The 25,323-nt window shown below is 52.2% G+C and overlaps 1 protein-coding gene across 1 annotated transcript in view; it reads right to left on the reverse strand.

The window, feature by feature from the left end:
• LOC121499956 (c-Maf inducing protein) overlaps nucleotides 1-25,323 on the reverse strand; it is a 229,222-nt gene that overhangs the window by 57,874 nt on the left and 146,025 nt on the right. The window contains exon 3 of the mRNA XM_041771256.1: nucleotides 19,718-19,768. Coding sequence (XP_041627190.1) covers nucleotides 19,718-19,768 — 51 coding nt within the window. The remainder of the gene's footprint in view (nucleotides 1-19,717; nucleotides 19,769-25,323) is intronic.

Here is a 25,323-nt window from a genome sequence, read left to right on the forward strand (position 1 = left end):
GACTGGCTTTTAGAACTTCTTTCCAGTAGACGGCCCAAAGCTGTGCTGCCCGGGCCCAAAGTCCCTAGCCCCATGTGACTCCTTACATTTAACTTCATTAAAATGAAATGCAATGAAAAAGTCAGTGCCTCGGTCCCATTGGCCACATTGTGCTCGACAGCCACAAGTGGCCAGTGGCTACCATAGTGGACGGCGCAGAGAAGGACCACTCACGTCACTGCACAAAGTTCCACTGGGCAGTGCTGTCCTAAGGTCCTCGGGGCCCCTGTCACCAATGTCCCCAGAGGACGAGTAACACATTCGTTGCCTCTATTCATACTCAGGCAACACTCTGGGGCCAGAATGTAAGTAGCACCCTGCCTACCTGTCCTGCTCCCCTGACTTTCCCTCCCAGGTCTATAGGGTGGTGTCCCCCAATGTCCCCTGCACACCCAGAAGACTGGTTGGTTGGGCAACTTCTCCAGCTTCTCTGATTCCTAGAGAGGGGCCCTTGACCTCCTCATTCCTTCATGACTCGCTACGGGGCCACGTAGGTACTCATCTCTGCTAAACAGTGTGTTTCTGGGGGCCCCAACGCTTAGGCCGCTGGCCTTCTTAGTCCTCCAGAGTGACTGGGTACTACATCTTAAGGGATGGCTGGGTGGCTCAGGGGTTGAATGTCTACCTTTGGCTCAGGTAGTAATCCCAGGGTCCTGGAATTGAGTTCTGCATTAGGCTCCATGCAAGGAGCCTACCTCTCCCTCTGCCTGTGTGTCTCTGCCTCTCTCGGTGTGTCTCTCATGAATAAATAAATAAATAAAGTCTTTTTTTTTTTTTTAAGATTTATTTATTTATTCATTCAGAGAGAGCGAAGAGAGAGGCAGAGACACAGGCAGAGGGAGAAGCAGGCTCCCCGCAGGAAGCCTGATGTGGGACTCGATCCCAGGTCTCCAGGATCACACCCCGGGCTGCAGGCGGCACTAAACAGCTGCACCACCGGGGCTGCCCAAATAAATAAAATCTTAAAAAAAAACCCTTTTGGCATCAAAGATCATCACTTTGTCTTCAGATACAAGCCTGGCCTGTTACTGACCCATGCGTATCACCCCCCACACTGCCTCCCTGGCTCTCAGGTCTTTTTTTTTTTTTTTTTAAGATTTTATTTATTTATTCACGAGACACACAGAGAGAGACAGAGACAGAAGCAGGCTTCATGCAAGGAGCCCGACATGGGACTCGTTCCCGGCCCTCCAGGATCATACCTGGACTGAAGGCAGCGGGCGTTAAACTGCTGAGCCATCCGGGCTGCCCAAGCTCTCAGGTCTTGACCATCAACCTGAGATGGCTCAAAACCTCTCAGCCCCCCTGTGGACGTGCAAAGAGATGCTAATTTAGCCAATACAATTACCGAGCTGTTACCTGCTGGTACAATTAATTGACAGATGGATTCATCACTGATTACCCTCCAGGGACTCAGGATTTTCAAGAGGAGTGCAGGGATGCCTACTCTGGGCAGTGGCTCCATGGAGGCACTGGGAGTAAGACAAAGGACACAAAACGAGACACAGGCCTAGCCCTCATCCCCCATTAGCTGGCAGGTAAAGCATGGATTGTGTTAGCAGGTAAAGCTAACAAAGTTACAAAACACAGTAATATTGGTTACCACTTATTCAGTGGTTACCGCGTTCCAGGAACAACCACCCTGCATGATGACATCAGTGACAAGTGACATGAGAGTATAACAGTTCCCACTTCCGAGTGCTCTCCATAGGCCAGGCCCTGTGTGAAGCACTTTATATAAACTAATTTTTTTGAATCTTCACAACCATTCAACAAGGTGCATGATGTAATTAGGCCCATTTTCCAGAGGAGAAAAACTGAGGCTAGGAGCAGTCGAGTCACATGACAAGTAAGAGCCAGAGCTGGACCTGGGAGCGAGTGCAGCTGTGGGTCCTCATGGCCCACCACCGAGCCGCTCTGGCAGGCACACCTGAGAGCCTCCTCTGCCTTGATGGAGGCTGCACCTGCTCCGAAACGCGGGGCTGCCCCACAGCAGCTCCAGGATGACTGCAGCTGGGTGTCCAGCTGACACCTGCCTGGAAAGCCAGGTCCTGGGGAGACAGACAATTTGTTTGAAAGAGAAGAGCCTGGGCACTCAGCCCCCTACATGCCCGCCGGAGGCGGTCTCTCCACAGTCATTACTGCTTCCAAGGAAACAGTGGGAACTCGGGCACGGTGGCCGCGCGCTGTCTCCCGGGCATCGGCTGGTTGCCTGGGCAACCACGCATCAGGCTGGTGAGGAGAGGAACTGGCCCTGGTGCCAGGCTCCCCACCAGGCACCACATCCTACCTGGCACTTCAGGGCCCGCTGAACCTGGCAAAATCCAATCATCACATGGATCCATCCATCTGACCACATTTAAAAGACTGCATGTGGCTGTTTTTCTCACTGAGCTCTGGGTTCCTTGGGGCAGGGATTATGCCTCATGCACTTCTGCCCTGCTGTGTGTGGTGACTGGAACTTCTCAGTGCACATGGAAGGTGTTCTCGGGGTTTACGAAATGGAGGAAAACAAAGATCAGAGATAATGGCTGACATGTCTGAAGTGCTTCTGCTGTGCCAAGCCCCGAACTTAGTCTTTTAAAACCTATCGAGTGCTCTGCAAACAAAATGTGAGCAGAAACCATGTGAGGAGTCTTGTTTTAAGGCAAATCCTGAGGCACCTAGCTGGCTCAGTTGGCTGAGCAGCCGACACTTGGTTTCAGCTCAGGTTGTGATCTCAGGGTCGCGGGATCAAGCCTTACATGGGGCTTCCTGCTCAGTGGGGAGTGGGCTTGAGGTTTTCTCTCCCTTTCCCTCTGTCCCTCACCCCGCTCATATGTGTGCTTTCTCTGTAAAATAAGTAACTAAATCTTTTTTTTTTTTTTTAAGGCAGATTCCAACTCTAGAACCAGATGGGGTCCGGTAGGGCCTAGGAGTCTATCCCCATGATACACAGGAGGGGGACTGAGGGGTTAATACCTTGCCCAAGGTCATGCTGCTGGTGGTGTGGGTTATGTACCCCAAATGCTACATCCAAGTCCTGACTTCTGATATCAGTGGATGTGACCTTATCTGGAAGTAGGTCTTTGCCGGTGCCATCAAGTGAAGATGAGTTCAGGCTGGATCAGAGGCGGGCCCTAGAGCCGACAACCAGCAATCTTATAGCAAGGCCGTGCGGGGCCTCACATACACAGGGAGAGGCTGCCACATGAAGCTGGTTGTAACCCTGCATCCACAAGCCAAGAACTCCGAAGAAGGAAGGACCAGGACCTCCCATAGGGTGTGTGGATGGAGGCACATCTGCGTGGAAGAGGGGACACCCTGATTTTGGATCTCTGGCCCCACTACTCTGAGATGAATTTCTCTTGCTCTAGGTCCCCTGGGGTTCATGGCACTTTGTCACAGCAGCCCCACGAAACTCCTACAGCTGGTGAGCAGTAAAGCAAGGACGGAGCCCTCCCGCTGGCTCCACCACCCGCTTCAGCCACTCAAGCTGACCGACCCTTTTATTTTATGAAGATGGAAGCTGCAGCCCATCTGATGGGCGTGTGGTGGTGTGGGTGGGGGCACGGACATCCAGGGTGCCACCCTCTGCCCTCACCTGCCTCTTCTCCCTGCTCTTCTTCAGTTTGGAATTTGTTGGGTTTTCTCTTCCTGGGGGGGAAGTGGACCCCCGTGTCTTTCTTGCTCCCTCAGAGGGTTTACACTCGACACCAGGCCCTGGGCTGCCAGTAAACCTGGGCACCTGCCATCTCAACCATGCTGCAAGGAGGTACCTGGACCCCCAGGGGAGCTGCAGTGGAGCTCCCGGCATTCAGGATGTCAGCACAGGGCCAACTTCGAGTCCTTGAGAGAGAGGAGTCATGGGGTGGGCTCTGGCTTGGAGCAAATGGAGTTCCTTTTCCTTTTATGAGGGTCACATGCGAGTCCAGAGCAACCCCGTCATACCGGCTGACAGCCCAGGGCCTCCTGCGGTGGGCTCCATGCTAGGTGTACGTCCTGAGATAACCATTTCAAGGTTCTCCATCCTGGCCACGTGTTAGGGCCACTTGGGGGGTTTCAAACAGCATTCCAGTAACAGAGTCCAATCATGGGACAATCTCATCAGAAGGGTGTTGGGGGCAAGGTGAAGCCTAGTTACTTATATTTGAGGGGTCATAAGTATATTTTAAATTATATTTAAACGCCAATGTGCACAGCAGCATGATTCACTACAGCCAAAGGGTGGGAGCAACTCAAGTGTCCACTGATGAGTAGATGGACAAACGTGGTGTAGACAATAAGGTGTACGAAGAAAAAGGAAATTCAGACCCATGCTACAATACAAAGGAACTTCGAGGACATTCTGCTAAATGAAATAAGCTGGTTACAAAAAGACAAATACTGGATGATTCTACTTGCATGAGAGCCTAGAGGGGTGGTCTCCTTGTCTGTACGATAGCGGCACCTGACCCCCCCGCCTTAGGTGACCTGCTCGTCCTGAGTCAGGGTCAAGAAGACTGTGAGCATACATGGCTACTGCTCCATACCTGCTTTCAGCATTCTGGAAATGCACCCGTCTCCACATGGCCATAAGCCAGGGGAGGCCACTTTCCGTAGCATCCCCCGCTGGAATACCATCCGAGACACCCGAGAAAGTGTTGTGCATGCTTTCCACAGCTGATCACAGCACTCTAGGGAGGCTGGGGGGGAACCCCGGTTTCATACTCAATACACCCAATACTATACCCTCACCTCCCTTTGCTCGCTTGCCTCCCCAACCACCTGTCAACTCCCAGGGGCTTGGAGGCTCAGGCAAGGCCTTCTCTCAGCTCTCAGATGTGTGCAACATTGTAAACTGAGTGGGGCATATCTGACCTCGAACTTCTGTTCTGCTGTGTACAAGCTATGCAGGCGAATTCAGGCGAATTCTATCACTTCTTGGAACCTTAATTTCCCCTTCTGTAAAATGAAGACGATAGTACCACCTGCCTCTTGTAGGTGCTGACAAGATTGTGATATTTCAGGCTGAATGACAGCACTTTGTAGGTGCTCAATAAATGGTAGTTATTGAGTGCAGCAGAATGCTGACTGAACATAGTTAACCTCTGAGAAAAACTGAGGGTGACTAGAAACCCCTGAAACATCATCAGTGTTTCAGGGTTTTCTAGTGGAGACATGTCAAACCAACGGTGGCCCCACGCACAGGGTCATACGAGACAGCAGTTACAAGAACAAAGGAGGTCTGCCATGGGCTCCGCCTCCACCGTACAGTAGATGTAGAAGTGAACACAAGCACACGTGCACACACACGTGTGCACATATATTTACATACATGAACTGCACAGAGTGTGGGGGGTGTCAAGCTGATGACAGGCATCTTCCTGAAGAGGGAAGTGGCTTGAGGGAAAACCAAGGTCCGGGGTGGGGGAGGAGCTTCAGCTTTATCTGTAAGGTTTCAAATTGTCACAGGAAGCCACATCCATGTCTTGTGTATTTAATAAAAAAGGAATATTAAAAAAAAATCCACAAAGATTTCAGAAATTGGGATCATGAAGGAGGTCCTGTCTTTCCACAGAATTTTCAAAGCGGTCAGAATCCCACGTTCTTGGAAAGAGCCAGAAGGTATCTGAGCTCCTATTATTTTTAACTTTTCAGTGTTCCAGGAGATTACCTGGTTTTTGAAATAACATATGTTTGCTGGAAGACAGAATTATACAGACTGTATTACGGTGGAGAGTAAAGAATACCAAAATTCCATCGTGTGGCTGACTGCCTACATGTTTGCATGCTGGTGGCCATCATTCCAAGAGTTCTCCTTCTGTGCGTGCATACGTGCACACACACCAGCATAAATGTCTACATAAATTTATCTGTATCATATATGTTGGCCTCCTGTTAACCTCACCTGTCTCCCACCCGTCCTCCCCATCCCTGTACCCCCAAACCCGTGCTAATGCCACATACATATGAGGGTTTGGCAACATTTTCTGAAAAGGGTCAGGTAAGAATGCCCAGGCTTTTCTGGCCACACACTGCTATGGTAGCATGAGTGGGTGGGGTTGTGTCCCCTAAATCCTCCTTCTTCATAAAAACAGGTGGTAGGCTGGACAGATCTGTTGAGAGCTCTCTCCACGGCCACACATAATCAAGGGCAAATAGACTTATTTTGGTTCTCGGTTTTTGCTGTTTTGTCTCCCATTTCATTTTACAAAAAGGGCATCACAGGGATCCCTGGGTGGCACAGCGGTTTGGCGCCTGCCTTTGGCCCAGGGCACGATCCTGGAGACCCGGGATCGAATCCCACGTTGGGCTCCCGGTGCATGGAGCCTGGTTCTTCCTCTGCCTGTGTCTCTGCCTCTCTCTCTCTCTCTCTGTGTGACTATCATAAATAAATAAGAATTAAAAAAAAAAAGGGGGGCATCACATTATGCACAGGTCCCCGCATCTTGCTCTTCCTCTCCTAATCCCTGAAGGCACTCCAAATCAATCAGTATAGATTTCCCTGTGCTGTGTGTTTTTATAAAGCCACCTCGTGCATCAGTGGGCAAAGGTAGCATTTACTTTTAGAAAATGAGAACAAAGCAAACAGCAGTCCTCCCGCCTGGGCTTAGCCCTCTGTGCAGATCCTCCTGGTGGTCTGCTGGGCCGTGGCTCCAGCTCCCCGGTCAGCGCAGCCCACCAGCATCTCCAGGACCGTGGCCCATCCTTCCTCCCCAGGCTCTCAGACAGCCAGAGGCTCGTCCTGCCTGTCCTAGCAATAAACATGACACAGGCCCTTCATATCCCAGGCAAGGCAGAGACCCCACCTTTGAAACTTGCCCCTTGAGAAGATCCTATTACCACCCTGCAATGACTTTTCCAGTGGCCTTCCTGTGCCTGGAGCAGGGTGACACTGAACCTTAGGTAAAAACTGCAGGGGGGCCTCCTGCCAGTCCTTAACAGGAAACACCCATGGTTATAATAGCAACCCACCGAGTAAGTTTAAAAATGTACATACCATCCCAGAGGCCCCATCTTCCTCTGCCATGTGGGAGTTCACTCCCTGAAATGGGGGGGGGGGGGTGTGCAGCAGGGACAGCACCCTGGGGCCCTGTTTCCGCCTGGCCTGATAAAGGGAAGCCTCCATCCCAAATAAGGAGTTCCCTCACTCAGTCTCAAGAGGGTAGCATCTCAGTGGGGGCCTCCGCTGTTGATTTGTCTCAGCACTTTAGTGCTCACCTTACTTCAAGTGGCATCTGATCTGTTCATCCCTTTGTTCGGGAAGTCTCCTTGCCTTGTCCGGCTGCCTTCTCCGGGCTGGTGGCTCCTTCTGCAAAGGGCCCAAGTTTATGAGCGACCTGTAAAAAGGTTCAGCTCCCTAATTAATGTACAGCTGCTCTGCAGTGTGCATGGCTGGACAGGTAACAGCAGTGGGCTTGAATCTAGGGTGCTGTGTGCTTCTGCCTTCCTGAGTAGCTAGGGGCTCTCGTGGAGAGGCAGGACTGACACAGCGGCTGTCCCTGCCTCGTGGAGGACAGACATGCCAAGGCTCGCCCAGGGGAAGTCAGAGATGGAGCCCGGAGTGGAACTTGGAAGGGTGTCCATCCTGGTGATTCTAAGTCATCTGCACAATTGGGGGAGGTGCTGGCAGAGCGACCCAAAAGCCATGGATCTGTTCTGCCACTTATGCTTGATGTCGGGCCGCAAGGGACCCAGCAACAGGGCGTGGAGGACACAGAAGGAGGCTCAGACCCGGGTCTGAATTCTGGCTTGGATGCACAGGGAAGGTAGTCTGAGAGTCAGTTTTCTGGCCTGTGAAAGGGGGATTTAATCCCCACGCCTCAGTGACATTGTACAGCCCAAACAGGACAACACAGGTGAAGTGGAGGGAACACAGTAGGCACTCAATAAATGCCTACTGCTGTCTGCCCTTTCTTCAGGCTACTGTAGCAGCTCTCCAACTTTGGTGGGCATCAGGATCACCTGAGAACATTCACAATTACGAGACAGAAGACTTACACGTCTATGAAATTTCTAGGTGAAGCAGATGCTGCTGGCCTGGGGACCCCCACTTTAAGAACCACTGGTCAGGCACCCCTATGTCCACTGTGGCTGGGAGGCCTGGGGGCAGATGTAGACGGTGACAATGACTTCAGAGCCAACAGACACCAATGGACTGCCTGGCTAACACTGACTTGGCCCCAGACTTCCTGGGTGTGCTTTTCAGAGTCCACACATTCCTAGACATCTGCTCCAGGTGGAGGTCAGGTTCCAACTGCTCTGCCAGGGGGTCTTACCCGAGCATCTGCCTGGCGCCCGCCATTTCTCTGGCTCCCACCCGGCAATAAGCCACCTTGGTCTTCAGCGATCACAGTCAGCAGGCTGTCAGGGTGGCATCAGGTGCCTCAGAAAGGCACCAGTGTCCATGTCAGGGGTTTCTGTGCAACCATCTACGGGTTCTAAGAGGGCACCAGGATCCCCCGGGGAGCAGGACGTGGGTGACGGCACCAGGTCTGCAGTGCTTCTGCCCAGGTGTCCTGGTCAATTAGCCTTTCTCCAGAACCTTTCCACCCAGAGAGTTGAGCTGGCTGCCCCGCTGGGTATTTTATGATCATCAGGTGAGGAGAGGCCTTGATTCCTCTGTGGGGACAGGTGCTGCTCTTTTCCGTGTCTGTTTGGCCTCGTCTCCGAGCCAACAGAGCCAACAGTCGGGTAGGAGCCTCAGAGGCTAGCAGAATAGCAGGCCACACTCCCCTTGGGGGCCCGACCACCCGCCAAGGCCCCACCTCTCAGGGGCTCACTGCCCACCACCCAGCTGCTCAAGGGACCCACTGCAGATGCTGGAGAACAAAAGGTCTTGCTAGTCAAGATGTTGCCTCACATTTCTGTTTTAAAAGCTCTTCTTTAAAGAAAAAGAAAAAAAATCTGCCTTAAAGGGCAGAAAACAAGTTCACCCGCAAACCATTTACGTGAAAAAACTTCCTTGTATGGTTCAGTGACTCATCAACCCCCATCAAAGCATGCGTGGGATGACACACCAAAGCTCTGGTCCCCCTTCCTTGTCTGGGGGAAAAAAAAACAACCCACGAATGCACTTCTTTCTCGGCCATTTGGAGATCTGGCTGTCATGTGCCATTCCAGAGGCCCAGGGAAGACCTTCCTGCACAAGGGGAGGGGGGGGCGGTCCTGGATCTGGATGGCCAGAGCCCAAGGCCAGCCTTCTGGTGGGGGCTGGGGAAACCCTTCTTGGGGCAGGAGGAGACAGGGAAAGGCTTGGGGTCCCAGAGAGGTGGTGCAAACCCAGCTCTTCCATTTCCTGCTCTGTGGCCTGAGGCAGGTCTTTATACCCACCCCCACCCCTCAGCTCAGGTTCTGGACCTACCAACTGGGGACAGCTGGGGGTGTCTTGAGGGCTGAGGGTCACATAGCAAGAAGCACCTCTCACTGCTTCTGGCCCGTAGACAGTAGGTGCTCAACACATGCTCCCCCACCCCATCCACTGTCGCAAACTCTGGTTCCTCATCTATACAACAGTGTTTTACTCAAAGATCTAAAGTCCCTAAGTTTGGCCCTTGCTTGAACGGAATACCAAAAAAGGGATGAAGGGGATCGATATGTGCTGCTACAGAGAGATCGCCATGATATGCAATGAAAGGATAAAGAAGCAAGGAAGGGAATAGTGTGGGTAACATGGGCTATGTGGTGTTTAAAGAGGAATATGCACAGAACCTTCTGAAAGCCCCTATGAGAGGCTCACAGGACTGCCTTGGGATATCGGGCATGGGGAGGAGACAGCTCCTCTTACACCTTCCTGTGCCTTCGAAAACTGCCATGTGTACCCACAGCTTTCATTCTCCTTAAATGTTGCCAGAGGACATCTGGGGGAACAAGGGGCATGAGGGAATCTTCTGGGGTGACAGGAATTTGGATGGTGGCTATTCGTGTGAATACAACAGCCCAAACTCACTACACCCAACAGTCAAAATATGTGCATTTTGTTACATGTAATTTGTAGCTTGTTTTATTTTAACTTAAAATGTATTACCATAAACCATAAGGTTTATGGGCAGCAGGAATTTTTTTTTTAGATCTTTTTGTTCTTTTTAGTATCAAAAAAGCCTTAATAGGGCAGCTGGGGTGGCTCAGCGGTTTAGCGCCACCTTCAGCCCAGGGCCGGATCCTGGAGACCCGGGATCGAGTCCTACGTCAGGCTCCCTGCATGGAGCCTGCTTCTCCCCCTGCCTGTGTCTCTGCCCCCTCTCTCTTTCTCTGTATGTGTGTGTGTGTGTGCATGTGTGTCTCTCATAAATAAATAAATAAAATCTTTAAAAAAAAAGCCTTAATAAATATAATCTTTAAGTGTCCTGTGCCTGAGGGCTCTCAGACATTGCTGGCAGGTGGGTAAGTTGGCATGACCACTTTGGAAAACTTTGGGGCAACTAAAGTGGGATGCAAAACCAATCTGTGTCAACAGAAGGTAGGACAGTGGTCTTCTGTGGTGGTGGTTGGGGAAGCAGAGGGGTTTGGGGGCCCAGGAGATGCCTGGGAGGCAGCTGCTGTTTCTCAATCTGGGTGACTGGTTACTCAAGTCAATTCTCTGAGAACTTGGGAGAATTTGTCCAGCATACTCTTTTGATCTGTGTACCTTTCTATATGTATTCTTTCAATGGAACATTTATTTAGCAAGACCAAACTGTCCCATGTCTATGCCAGAGAGCTCTGGTCAGGAATAGTGGAGACACTCTGCAAGGGCCTCACGCTTGCCAGGCACCCCTCTGCCTCACTGGGTTCAGAGATGGGGGCTGCTGAGCTCATGCCCCCACCCTCTCCAGGTTCATGGTGGTGCCATCTCCTGCTGGGAGGAGGAGGACGCTGGGCTTGGAAGCCAACTGCCCTGATTCAGACCCTGGTTCTAGCTGTGTAACTGTGGACAAGCCCATTCCACTTTTAGCTCCTCCTCTGAGATGGGCCTAATCAAACCTGGGGAAGATTTCAGGAGTGTACACACACACACAAGCCCCCAGTACAGCTCCTGATATTAGGAGGTACCTAACTATCATTCTGTCTCCTGTAAAGAAAGCCCACAGGGCATGAGATCTTCTCCCCAGGGCTACCCAGCCCTCTGCCACTTGTTAGTTTCAATCCCCGAGGCCACCCTTGTTATTACTTATAGGGCCCCGATGGCCTAGTGAAGGGCACGAGTGGTAGCTGCTGTGTCTGGAGACTGTGTCCTCCTGGGAGCCAGCCACTTGAGCCCTGGAGGCCTCCATTCAGCTCCATGTAACACGGGTGCCAGAGAAGCGGCCTGTGAGGGCCTCTGCTCCACCATGCCGTCCCTCAGCTGAGGTTCCTCCCCCAGCCCTGCTTCTTGGGAAGGCTGCCCCTTTTACCATCTCTACCAAGTCCCTATGCTCCCTGTTAAGAAGTCACAAAGCCGTCTCTGACCCAGAGCCACAAATGAATCTGGATGGAATTCAGGCCTTTCTGACCTGGAAAGGCATGAAGCAAATGTATGCGTAGGCCCAGAAGAGGTCTGAGGCCAACTGCTGCCCATCCTTTCCCACCTGTTTTACCTCCTTTCTTGGAGACAGGCAAGTCACACTCATGCCTTTCCCAAGAGGAGAACCAGAAGCTCAGGGCATCAGTCTGGAAGCTCAACTACTCCCATGAACAAGCTCCAAAGCAGCATAGGCCAGAGCCAACATGACTAGGTGTAGATCCTAGCAACGCTCGATGTACTAATGGTCCAGAAGGTCACAGAGCAGGGGGGATGGAAGCTTCTGCTCCCTCCATCGGCTCAGGCCAGCCAGCAGGAGCTCTGCTGAGCAGAGTTCTGCCTTAGGGGAAAGCAGCACAGTGACTGACCAGTGAAGCCTGTCATGGGCCCCCTAAGGGCTGATGGCAGTGCCTTACAAATGCCACCTTCTTCTGGATCCATCTGCCAGGACCCTTCTACATAAAGGAGACAGAGTAAGAATAATCAACATTGATCTAATGCTTATTCACATGGTAGGTGCTCTTCTAAGTTCTTTATTGCTACCGACCCATTGAATCCTTACAAGAATCTAATGAGTTTGGTCTTATTGTGAGCCCCACTTTTTGTAGGAGGAAAAGCAGGCTGAGAGAGCAAACTAAGTAGTCCAGGGTTATACCACCAGTGAGTGGTGGCACTGGGATTTGAACCCAGGCAGTTCAGCCCCAAGCTCTCACCTTTAGGCACTGCAGAAATTATTCCTTTGCAAGCATATTGGCAAATGTGGTAAGAGCCACAAAAAATACCCCTTCTCTTCCAGAAATGTAACCACAGTTCTGGAAATGTGCCTTACAAAAGTAGCTCCAAAGAAGTGGAAGCTTAGTTTCAGGGGAAAGGCACAAGCGCATTATCCGTAATTGAGGAAACCGGAACAGCCTGAACCACAGCAAGTCGTGTGGTAACTCAGGCCACAACCTCCTCACAGATGTTATGTAGCCATTAGGAAGCTCATGCATGTTGGCCTGAACACGTCGAAAGGTTTCGGTGGCAATCCCGTGCCAAAGCTAGCAGGCCGGTCTGTGCTGTGCACCCAGCCACAGCTACCAAAGCATCCGCACTAAGGTAGCCGAGGTCCGCAAGGACTTTTGCAACCAGAGAGGAATCCGAGGTGGGGTGGGGGCTGGCAGGAGCACATGGACTTTGCCCTTCATGCAGTTATAAAGGTGTTTTCAAGGCGGTTATAAACAGGATGGAGGAAGCAAGCGGAAGGAGAGAGAGTAGGGTGGTGGGGGCAGAGGCGGGTGAGCAGGGGTCACTGCCCTCCCCCTAGACAAAGGGACATCCTGGCCTGAATCGGCCAGCCCAGCCAGGAGCCACACAGGAGAGCAGTGGCCCAGGGCAATGGGAAGCCAGGAGCAAGGCTGGGTCTGGGCATGCAGAGCCTCAATGATGGTGTCTGAGGACACTGGGGATACAGCATGTTTGGGGCAGATGTGGAGGTGGGCTGGTCCTGAGCTTGACCTTCTGGGCCCAGGACAGGTGCTGGATGGTGGTCCTGGGGCATACAGGACAGGGTAGGGCAATCAGCCCTTACCCGTGAGAAATGGGACTGCCAAGTCAGAGGCTAATTCCCATAATCCTTGTGCTGACGTCTGCGAGACCGAGAGAAAAATGTAAAGCTCTCATGAAATGTTGCGCAAAACAGAAACACTGAGGCCCTGCACACTCCAGACACCAGAAGAGAAAGGAGATGGGAGATGGCCAGGCAGTGTCAGCTCACTGTCCAGCGTGTGCACCGCGGTCCGGGTGGTCCAGACCCACCCCAGGTTCTGGACTCAGAGTTCTGTCTACACTCCAGCTGACTGACCCTGAGCAAGGGGTTTAACCTCTCAGCCTCGCTCTCCACATCTGTGAAATGGAAAGAGGGAGACAGGCTTCTCCTTGCGTTCATGAGGGTTCAAAGGGGTGACGATGGCCACCTGTTGCCTTTGCTGCGGGGTGGGGTGGGTAGGGGGAGCTGGATGAAGACTCGGAATACACAGGCTGGGAGGGTTTGCAGCTCTGGGAGGTGTCTGGGCCACAGATGCAGGACCGGAAGTGGCTCTTCCCTAGGAAGAAAGGCCCAAGAAGGAAGAGGGAAGCAGCTCTAGGAGGAAAGTCAGAGCTGGGGCGGGGGACGGTACCTACTGTGGGGTCCACTCTTTCCCCTGAGCTTCTCTCTAGGGAAGGGGCATCGGCTCTAGGGCCCTTTGTCCCTCTGACCTAGTTGCCTGGGAATCTGGGCAGCAGCTGGACCATCACCCCTCACCGTGTGGAAGTAGGGTGGGGGTCAAGCCCCCACAAGTCCCCAATAAGGGAGGGGATTAGGTTTCTAGCCGCAGTCTTCACCTGCACACTGAGGACCCTGATGGTGGTGGCTGTGCCTCGGTGGGGGCTCCAAGCATAGGATGGGCCACTCTCATGTCAGATTCAGCCAGGGCCCAATGTGGAAGCTCCACTGTGACATCATTAGGAGCTGGCTGTTCTTGGCAATGTCCTTGGCCCCTCATCTAGGAGATGGGGTAGTGAAGACCTGGCAGGACCATGAAAGGACTAAGGGAGTGAATGTACATGAGTTGCCAGGCACAGCAATGCTCAAAAGCCTTTAAGGAATGGTCAACCAGCCACCCACTACAGGTAGGGCCCTCCTGAGGACACTTTCTACTCATCCCCGATACTAAAACATGCCTTGCAGGGGCAGTGCAGGGGTTGGGGGGGGGCACTGAACCACACAGATGGAGTGCCTGTGATGCTCTCACACAGCCAAGCCTGCCAGCCCCCTTCTAACTGCCTCACATGCAGGGAGCCTCCCACCTTACAACGACCCAGTGAGCAAGGTGCTGGATCATCCCTATTTGACAGAGGAGAAAACTAAGGCCCAAATGAACACGCTCCATACCCAATGCACTCCTGACGTGGTGACCCCTCATATGCAACATTCTCTCTCTGTGTCTCTGTCTCTGTCTCTGTCTCTCTCTCTCTCTCACACACACACACACACACACACACACACTCTCTCTCTCTCATTCACTCACACAGGCACATGCTTCCCACATTCCTTTCCACCCTCCTGCTGTATAGAAGAGGGACAGAGCCAGAGAAGGGGTGACCACAAGGCAGTGGTGAAACCTGCCTGGGGACAGGAGGCAGCCAGGCCAGAGCAGAATGCCAGAGGACACACAACTGAGCTGGGATTTTGACAGAGCCCAGGGCATTCCTCTGTCCCGCAGCTTTGGGACAGGAAAACAGGTCAGCTTCTCCTCTCACACAGAGTCTGCTTCTCCACCCCCAGCACTTGGGACAGACCTCAGGAACTGTTCTTAGTAATGCAACTTCCCCGTGGGGATAAAACCATCTTGGTTTTCAAGACTTCTGTGCCACGGCCTACAATGGAACCCCTCTCAGGAAGTGAAAAGGCTGTTTTTCAGAGCTGGAGGCACCACAAGCACCAGCTATGTAAAAACATATATCTTGCTTCTTGGGGCTCCCTCATGGGGGAGCATGTCTCCTCCCAGCTGGGTGCTTGTCCACCCGACAGGCCTGACCCTCACAGCTGTGGACAGCTAGGTGTCTTGCCTCAAAACCTGGGACACAGGGCAGCCCAGATGGCTCAGCGGTTTAGCGCCGCCTTTGGCTCAGGGTGTGATCCTGGAGACCCGGGATCGGATTGAGTCCCACATTGGGCTCCCTGCAGGGAGCCTGCTTCTCCCTCTGCCTGTGTCTCTGCCTCACTCTCTGTGACTCTCGTGAATAAATAGATAAAATCTTAAAAAAAAACAAAAAACAAACAAAAAAAAACCTGGGACACAGAAACAGGCCAGTCTCCTCGCAGCTCCATAAATGCACATTGTGCCCTCACGTGCCTTGCACACGGGGACAGGGCTGTCCCCTCATGGCCTTGTGCAGGTAAGCAGGTCTGTCCCTTCCCAGTCCTGCACACACAGACATGCCTGTCTCCATACGACCTGGCCTGCAAGGTGCATTTCTCTAACTCAGAAATGAGGCTTCATTAACTCAGTACAACTGTTTATGCTTCCACACCCCTAGGGATTGGCCTCAGGGGCCAAACCACCCAAACCAAACAGGACTGGCCTCTCCAGGGAGCCCTCAGGACAGCATGCTCTGCTCCAGAGGATCCTGGGAGCATTAGCACTGCTGTCCCACTGCCCAGAGTAAACCCCATCCCACCCTCCTTCCAGGGACTGGTGATGCTCGCTGTCTAGTCCTCCTGCAAGAAAGATCTCCCTGAACAGTGCTGGCCAAAGGCAGGAGGCCGAGAGAAAGAGTGGAGCTGCTGGGGAGCGGGGGTGGGGAGCAGGAAAGGGAATCTGGGAGATGGGCTGTGGGTCAAACCCCACTCCCCTTCTGGGTAGTCTTGGGAACTCGGGCCGGTGACTCGGATTTCCTCACATGCAAGCATCAATAATGGACTTTTCATAGAGATAAGACAATGCTCCGAACAGAGAGTCTGGGCCAAGGAAACTCCCCAAGTGGACGGTGACAGTATGAGAAGGCAGAGGCCCAGCTCTGAGGCCACTGAACAACAGGACTGCTGGGACAGAGCGGAGGCAGCAAGGATATCACACAGATGTCCTATTTACACTGTCTTGTCCCACAACATCACCTGGGGCGGACTGAGCATTTCCCAGTCTTTTTCTAGTTATCCTCGGTCCCCCTTCCCCTGGAGCTTTTGAAGGCAGTGCCCTCCTATTTCCCTTCCTCCCTTTGAAATTAAATACTAAAAAAATAAGATTTTGATGAATGGGGTTGAACTTTGGAGGGCCACGTACTAGTGTACTACCTTAACATTTTTTAGGCCCCAAAGAACCAATCTGGCTCCCCCAGGAGCAATTCTCTGTTGAGAATGCCCCAGAGATACCAGTACAACTCAGTAAAAACTAAACCAATGGGGATGTAGTATTTAATAGGCAACATTATTTACAAATAAAAGAATGGGTTCTCCATGTGCATGGCAGCTATAGTTTGCACACACACAGTGTAGGGGAACAGTGACAATATTCTAAACAATATTTAGAATATTTTAAAAATCAAGCTGAGGTTGCAAGAATTTTGACAAAGACACTGAAAAGAGGAAGAGAAGAGAGCCAAGGGGTTGCTTATAAATATAGTGAAAAGAGAGGCTGTATCAGGAGAGGCAGAAGGTCTCATCCTAAGTGGGCTGAAGAGTTCAGAGCTCAGAATCAGGTACAGCTGGATCAAGTAGGAGGCAGGGCAGCCCCATAGATCTGTACTAAAATCTGCTGTGTGGCTAGGGTAAGTCATTAGACCTTTCTGAGCCTTGGTTTCCTCATTTGCTTAATGACAAGGGACAGGAAAGTGCACAGCCATGCCTGGTATGGTGTAACTGCATCTGAATTAATGAACACTTGCCAGAATCTATGCAGACCCTAAGAGTAAGCCATAGAACCAGAATTTGATTCCAGGTCTCTCAGTTCATTTTGCGAGCTGGACATGCCTCCAAAACACCTTAGATGCCCTCGCCATTTTAAAAAGGAAGGAAAAGAGACCTCCTCCAGTCTCATCAAAACCGAAACCAAGTTGCTGACACTAAGATACCGCTGCCACCTGGTGGCAGCCTACCTAAATTATTGTGGGGTGGGGTGGGGTGGTGTCAGTTGTTAAAGGGGGAAATCTGCCAGTTTTATACCTGACAAGACACAAGTGAAAACTTATATTGTGGGAACAAAGGCCACCACCTACCATTTGGCAAAAGGGCCATACACTGCCAGGCATTTTCCAGTTCCATGAAGCTCTGACTCGGGTTTCCTGGATGCTTTTCTTTGTTTTTGTTTTTGTTTTGGCAGCGGGGGGGTGGGGTGGTTTGTTTTTTTAAATTTAACAACCATAAAGAAACCAAATGGCACCAAAATTGAGTGTAGATATCCAGGTCTTCCTGAAAACTGCGAGAAGCCCAGGGATCCCCAATTCTGTACTCATTCAATCCACAATACTTGATGATTAAATTTGTATGTTTCAAGACTATCACTATCTTTTTTTTTTTCATTCAATCCACAATACTTGATGATTAAATTTGTATGTTTCAAGACTATCACTATCTTTTTTTTTTTAAGATTTTATTTGTTTATTCATGAGAAACACAGAGAGAGGCAGAGAGAGACGCAGAGACACAGGCAGAGGAAGAAGCAGGCTCCATGCAAGGAGCCTGATGCGGGACTCAATCCTGGGTCTCCAGGATCATGTCCTGAGCCAAAGGCAGATGCTCAACCACTGAGCTACCCAGGCGTCCCAAGACTGTCACTTTCAAATCATCTTTCTAGCCTGTCCATCTTCTGAAATTCAGCTTCCTCTGCCCACCTTCTTGGTCATCCCTGCTAGCTGCACACCATTCCCGAATTCCCCAAGCCTTGCCTTTTAGGGGTTCCCATAGGCTGCAGACAACAGATGAAGAACAAGCAGACCGGGCACGACCGAGCTTTGTGGAATACCACCCAAGACAGCCAACCTCTCCCTTGACATTGGTCTTGGCCCTCTTTGCAATGGGGCCTTTCCCCTGCCTGTCAAGGAGGCAGGATGTCTCCAAGTACTTCCTGCCCCTTCCTGAGCAGAGGAAGCAAGGCGATTACCTACTTGCCACTCACTGGGAAAACACCTTCGGAGAACAGAAAGGGGAGGAGCCAAGTGGCTGGGGTCTACGGCGATGAAATGGCCCCTTCCATCCGAGCCCCCAACCATACCATCCCTCTCATCCTCCCTGCCCCTGGACTGCTCTGGCATTTGACTCCCAGACGGCCCTCAGAAGGTCCTGACGTAAGCCCTGCCTGTCTGGGGATGCGTAGGGCCACAGAGAGCCGCGGAGAGCCACGCTTCAGGGACAAGGAATAATCGCACTGGGGAAACTGAGCTCTCAGTGGCTCCTGCTGACTCTGTGAGCAGAAATGTGCCACCGGGCCTTCTTGGCTGCCACCTGCTGCCTTCTGCCTGCATTCAGAAACCTGTGGTCATGAGGGAGACCTAGGTTTGTACCCTGCCTCCAGCCCTGACAAGCTATGGGGGCTGGGCTCCAGCCTTGCCTCACCTTTCCTGTGCAGAAAATGGGAGCAGTGACAATAACCAGCTTTACCAGGCTGGGGCGAGGATGAAGTGGCCATGATGGGCCCAGGTTCAGGTTCCTGGCATACAGTAGGTGCTCAATAAATTCTAGTCCTTTCCCTCTGCAGCTCCAACGTGGAGACTTCTGGTGAGCTTCCGAGACTGCCACGTGGGCACAAAGTGAGAGGACCTGCAGCTGTCAGGGGAGAAGGGAGGGGTGGCCCTCTTTGGGGCTAGGAATTACTTTCTGGGGTTGTATTTCCATCCTGGGGCTGGCTGTGACCAGAGTCCCTTGGAGGCACGGGAGGAATTCCGAGTGTTCCCCGGCTCAGCCCAACATGGCATGAGGCCTTATACCCTGCATACGGCCAGCTGCTCACGCTCCACAGCTCTCCAGCTAACTGTAACAATGACAGCTCAGGACATGCACCGGTCATTCCAGCCATGCCCTGTTGGCCCTGTGAGGCCACAGGACTGTCACAGCTTGTTCTAAACTAAAAGATCAGAGGGCGGGAGGGCCAGGGAGGCGGGGCATAAAGAGAGGCTGACCGCACAGTCCACACCCTGGGGCAGAATGTGGATTCCCTGGGGGCTGGGAGGATCTTTCTCAGTAGATCTGGCCCCTGGGTCTTGACAGTGACCAGCAGAGAACTCATTTCCTGACATGCTAAAAGGCTGTGGACGATCCTATGAGGAGGCTGAACTGGAAAATTAGGCCAAAGAACCAGGTAACTGAGAGGAAGTGGAAATTATGGAAGAATGTTGGTTGTTTGGAGCAACCTTCAGAAGTTATTTTCAACCCAGCATCTTGAAACCTCAAGCCCTGCCTCACCCAGCCCCCTAATAGAGCCCCTCTTCTGAGAGCAAATGCTTCTATGATCCTTTGGGAAGTGGCAAAGGCTGAAAAGCTCATGGGCAAAGTCAGCGGCCAATGGGGCAGGAATGCCATAGGAAGGAGAAAGGTCCCGAGCATCAGAGACAGAAGGGGATTTACACAACCCATTCCACGATGGGGCAAGGCTCTTCGGCTAAGCCGTCTGGAAGGCAAGGGATGTCCACCTTTACACCTCCAGGTTACAGATTAGTTTTGAGCCAGGAGGCTGCCCAAAACAGAGGCAGCCGCCTTCAATCAGAAACTGAGTCAGGACTTACCTTCCACTGAAGAGAATGGAACCACTGGTCTCGAAGGTAGCTGTTGGCAGCCTGCAACGACAAGAACAGGACAGCAAGGTCCAGTCACCAGTTTGCAGCATTTTAGAGCACAGTACAGGGGTCCCAGCCTGCTCTGCCCAGCGGGGTCTGCTCTGCAGCCCTGACACAGGGATCTGCCCAGTGGAACCTTTTGGGTACAAAACAGAAGTGACAACCAGGGGGACTTTTCCTGAAATGAGACATCATTCCCCTGTGTGCGTGTTTTGCTGGGTAGGAGTGACTCTGGACACTGGTAGCTGGAAGAGTGCTCACTGTACACAGATCTTGGCTTATTTAGGATCATGGGAGGGGCTGGGAGGAAAGGAAGCAGGCATGGTGGTGGGACAATGGGGTGGGAGCGGTTCAGGTGCCTCCTTCCCACCAGGCACTGCTCCAGGTACCTGGCACTTGTTATTCACATACTGTCATCAGCCCTCACAACAGCCCTATGTCCGTTTCACAGAGGGAAAACCGAGGCTCCAAGATCTCACATCAACTAGTGTGTTCACAGCAGGCAGGCTGGCTTCAGAGCTTGTGGGTTTAACCTCTTGCCAGCTGCAGAAAGGCAGGGAAGAAAGCATCCAGCCTTGAACTCAGGCAGACCTGAATTAAAAATCACCACCACACAGGGAGCAAAACCTTCCCAGATCCACGCCACCCTAGTTCACAGACCTTGGCAACTTGGCTTGGGTTTTCTCATCTGTAAAATGGGGCCATTAACCCTGACCTTGCAAGAGTGTTGTGAGGACTGGGAATGATTCCTGTGGAGCAGAGAGAACCAGGCCCAGCACACAGTAGGTGGTCACCAGAAATGCAGTCATCTCTGCCATCACCGCTGTCATCAACTCATCTCGAACACATCAGGGCCCAGGGAAGGTCCAGCCAACTCTCATGCGTAACACTGCCGCTGCTCTCACTCACTGCTCTTGGTGGCAACTGCAGTATTTATGGCACATTTATTGTGTGCCAGACACAGCACGAGGGTCCATGCATGGACTGGTTTGTTCAGTCCTCGCAAGTCTACCCTGGGAGGCTGGTACTGTCAGCATTGTCATGCCTGTCTGCCTTTTTTTTTTTAATTTTAAGACTTTATTTATTTATTCATGAGAGAAAGAGAGAGAGAGAGAGAGAGAGAGAGAGAAAGAAAGAAAGACATAGGCAGAGGGAGAAGCAGGCTTCATTCAGGAAGCCTGATGTGGGACTCAATCCCAGAGTCTGGGAATTATGCCCTGAGCCAAAGGCAGATAGATGCTCAACCACTGAGCCACCCAAGTGTCCCACAGTGTCTGTTCTTGCCGGACCCCACAGCCCCACGGCCCTCTGCCCCAAGTTTACCCTGACCTTGTCGGTCCAGGGACTGATAAAGGTCGGAGCCTCTTTCCAAGCATGAGAGTCCAGCTTCCATGGACCCAACCTATACAGACACACACAAACAAGCATGTACAAGTGGTTACAATTTCAGGGGTCACCCTCTGCCCAGGGGACCCAAGTATCCCACCCAAAGTGTTGGTGAAGCTCAGCCACTCTCCCAGGGCAGAGTTTGGGGAAATCTCTAGGCTTGAATATGAAATGAATCAGCTCAGTGGCCAGTGCAGAGGGTTGTCAGGCTCCTGCAGGCAAGTTCAGGGACTCATTCCAAATCTCAAACAGGCTGATACCAGCCCATGGATGCAAGGCAAGTTTGCATCTATCTCTGCCCTGAGTGGGGAACAGGCCTGGGGATACCTTCTATGTGATTTTGGGACCTCCACGGTGACTGAGTGTCCAACAGCCCTGGGTTCCAGTCCCCTAAAGATGCAGAGCCTGTGCCACCTGACCGAGGAAGTGGAGGCCAAAGCAGAGTCTGCCACGGGACCGGCAGCACCCCGAGAGTCTGTGGCTGAGTCACCTCCTATCAGCGCTGACCTGGCTCTGTGGTCTTATGACAGTTCTTGTTCATTAGGATGATAAAATACATCCCATGCTTAGGGAGACCAATGCAAAGATCCCAAACAATGAGATAATTCCTGTAAAATGCTTACTTAGCTCAGGGCCTGGCACGTGCAGATGCTCTACAAACAGCAGTGATCAGTATCCATGCGGCCACGGCCAGTGGTGTGTTGATAAATGTGGAACAACAGGCTTTCCAGAATAAAAAAAGGCCCCCATCACAGCACGTGCCACCTTCTGTGCTGTGAATAGTCCCACCTTGGAGGATTCTGTGCCACCAGCAGGGATGTCCCTGGACCACGATTGGGAAGACGGTGTAGGACTGGCTCTCAGGAGCTGGTACAAGGTGGGATGAGCTGGCCCCAGCACAAACCCAGTGTGTGTTTTTAGCACACCACATGGACCAGAGAATGGGGCAGGCATGCTGGGCCAAATACAGGACCCTCAGACTGTCCACATGCTAAGCCTTGTGAATATGCTACTTTAGGTGGCAAAGGGGCTTCGTAAATTTCAGTGAATTAAGGACCCTGAGATGAGGAGGTTATTCTGGATTATGTGGATGAGTCAAAGTCATCAAAGGGTCCTCACAAGAGGGATGCAGGAGGTCAGAGAGTCAGAGACGGAGCAGAGGCTGGAGTCATGGCCATAAGCCAAGGGGCACAGGCAGTCTCTGAAGCTGTAAAATCCATTGTCCCATGAGCTTCCAGAAGGAACTAGCCCTGCTGACACCTTAATTCTAGCCCAGTGGGACCCGTGACTCTAGAACTGCAAACAAATAATACATATGTGTTGTTTTAACTGCTACCTTGTTGGCAGTTTGTCACAGCAGCAGTAGGAAATGAGTATGGGAAGTCTGGCCACATTGGTCTAGGGCCGATGTGGGCTGTTCTACTGGTTCTGTGGGCATGCACTGGGCCCAGGCAGTGCCCATAAGGTGTCACTGGCTAGACTGAATGACCAAGTGAGGACAAAAAGGAAGAGAGAGGAGCAGGAGGAAGGACAGGCGAAGAAGGCATGTTTCCCTGTTTGTGCTCACTGGCTCCAGCGTGATGCTCCGGAAACACGTGCCTGTGTGTGACTACCACCTGCATGACCAAGTGACACCTGCTGAATGAATGAATGAACAAATGAATGAGGGGGCTGTGAGCTCCTTGAGGGCAGACTTTTATTCCCAAATCCTCAGTGCTGATTAGCAGTGCCTGGTACCATTAGGGCTAGTTGCACAAGCAAGAATGAACACACAAAGCAAGAGAGACCGGAAAGCAGACCAGTGGTAGTGAGTGGTAGACGGTGATTCCCTTCCTTTGCCTTGGCAACCAAATCCAACACAGACCTGACTCCCTCATGACCTGGCGCAGTGTGTCCCATTCCGGGGACCTCCCCACCATGCAAGCCAGTCAGGGATCTTTAAGGGGGCCCGGCCCCTCTCTTGGTTGAGTGTGAGCAGGTGATCTAGGCTATATCAGTCTGGAGCTCCTGCCCAGGACTCGGGGTCTTGAGCAAAGTTAATGTCAGGATGAAGGAGGAAAGAATTCATTACGAGGCAGAGCAGTGTCTTCCTGGGCAGGTGTCTTTAAGGCTAGGATATGGTCCCACCACCTGCCTCAGCTCCAGTCCATTTCCCAAGCCTGTTCTCCAGGCTCCCATCAATCCTTCGAGCATATTCCTCTTTTACTGGAGACTGCCTGAGTCCATTTTGGCTGCTTCCATCTGGGAATCCTGATTGATCTACATGACGCCTTTGGACACTTCTTCCTTCTCAAAAATGGATGTTCCATAGAACTTTCTCTGCAGTTTTTCCTCCCAAAGGAGCCAGCCAGCTCCCAGAGCTGCAGCTTCTCCTGGTTATACCTCGAGCCCTCCTGACATCCCTCACAGGCAGCCTGGCTCTGCCCAGACCTCAAAGTGGCCAGTTTGCTGTGGAGCGGGAATAGATGCAGAGACGTCTTCTCCTGCCCTGGCACCTGGGACCTCATCTTCAGGTCTCAGTTGGGTCCACTATGTCCTGCCTTTCACAGTGGCCTCATGGTCTGGATGGGGAGGAAGGTGTCTTCAGGGACACAACTCCATCTCACCTGCCCTGGTCACCTCCGCTTACAGCCTATCCTTCCAGGAGGAATACCCTACATGTTCCCAGTGCTTGCTCATGTGGGAGAACGTGAACCCCCTTGCTATTACAACCCAGCTGCCCGGCCATATCCATCTTCCTATGAGTGTTTCAACGGGAGGAAGTCAGTGTTGTATTCTGGGAAGAAGGCTGGTTTGGGTTCAGCACAGCAGTCTGTAGATCCCAGCTGAAAACAGCTGTGTGACTCTGGACCTCCCTGTCTGTAGTTCAGGCTTGGGAAGACTGCCTCTCTGAGGCACGGGTATGAAGCAAGATCCCACAGGAAGTAATGCCGGCTGATGTGACCCACCAGGCATTGAGCACAGTACTTTGCACATATCACTCTGAGGTGAGGAACGGAGGCTCAGAGCAGGTGGGAAGGCCGTGCCACCCACCTGGGAGCTGACCCAGCCTTGCCTCAACCTCACCATCACCCTCACGGCCTTGTCTGGCACAAGCCACTGGCCCCCTTCTTCTCTGATCTCAAAACTCCTTGCCTCCCCCAGAGCCTTGGTCGGGGCCACCCTCCCTTCTCAACTTCCTGGCACTCCTTCCCGCCACTCTCTGAGCCCCATCCCACCTCTGTAGCTTATCAGTCCCACCCACAGGATAGGGAAAGGAGGCAGAGGCCGGGCAGGTTAACTGCCACCTCCTGGGTGAGGCTGGTGTCGCGAAGTTCGCATGATGAATTCATTACGCTACAGGCAGAGGGGAGGTACTGTACAACTGTGCGCCTCTGCCTGGGAGGCAGAGGCAGCAAATGTCTCCCAGCCCACCCGCTGGGCTCATCGTTATCCAGCACGAGCGGGAGGAGGGGTGGCCACAGTCGCCCTTCTGCCCCCCAGGCTGGCTACACTTTGCAGGAAGACAGTGTCCATCCATTGTAATAATGAGGCTCTTTGAATTGAAGGTTCAAAGGGATTTCAAGGATCTGACCCAGTCCAGGAGTTCTCAGTTTTGGGGGGGATTTATAGAAACCTGAAGCCCTTTGAGAGATGGAAAAAAAGCTGTAGAATCACAGCCAAGTGCACATCTGTACAGCACACACACATGCAGGTAAACGCACACAGTGTGTAGGCAAGTTTTGGAATACACCACGGATAACAGGTTAAGGACTCAACCTGAGCCAGCCCAACCTATCCCTTCCTGCCACTCTTCTGGTGAGCAAGCCAAGGCCTGGACTTGCTGCGGTGTCATTGGTGTCCACTCCCAAAGGTGCCAGCTCTCTTCCCAGCATGTGGTAGGGACTCGTGGCCACAGGGCCTGCCCTGGCCAATGAAGCATGAGCTGATGTGACCCGTGTCACTTCCAGTGGAAGCTCTTGGGAGCTGGTGCTGTATTTAGCAGGGCCCTTTGCCCTTGCCATGGTAACCAGAAACATTCCTGATGGCGCTGGCTCCGTCAGCAGTGCTCCCAGCCAACCCACGATGGATGTGTAGCCTGAGTGAGAAATAATCCTTTGTTGTTTTGAGCCACTTGGAAGTTGGGGCTACTTGTCACTGTAGCACGATCTAGCATGACCTGGCCGGCC

The sequence above is a fragment of the Vulpes lagopus genome, chromosome 10 (genome assembly GCF_018345385.1).
Source record: "Vulpes lagopus strain Blue_001 chromosome 10, ASM1834538v1, whole genome shotgun sequence".
Lineage (NCBI taxonomy): Eukaryota > Metazoa > Chordata > Mammalia > Carnivora > Canidae > Vulpes > Vulpes lagopus.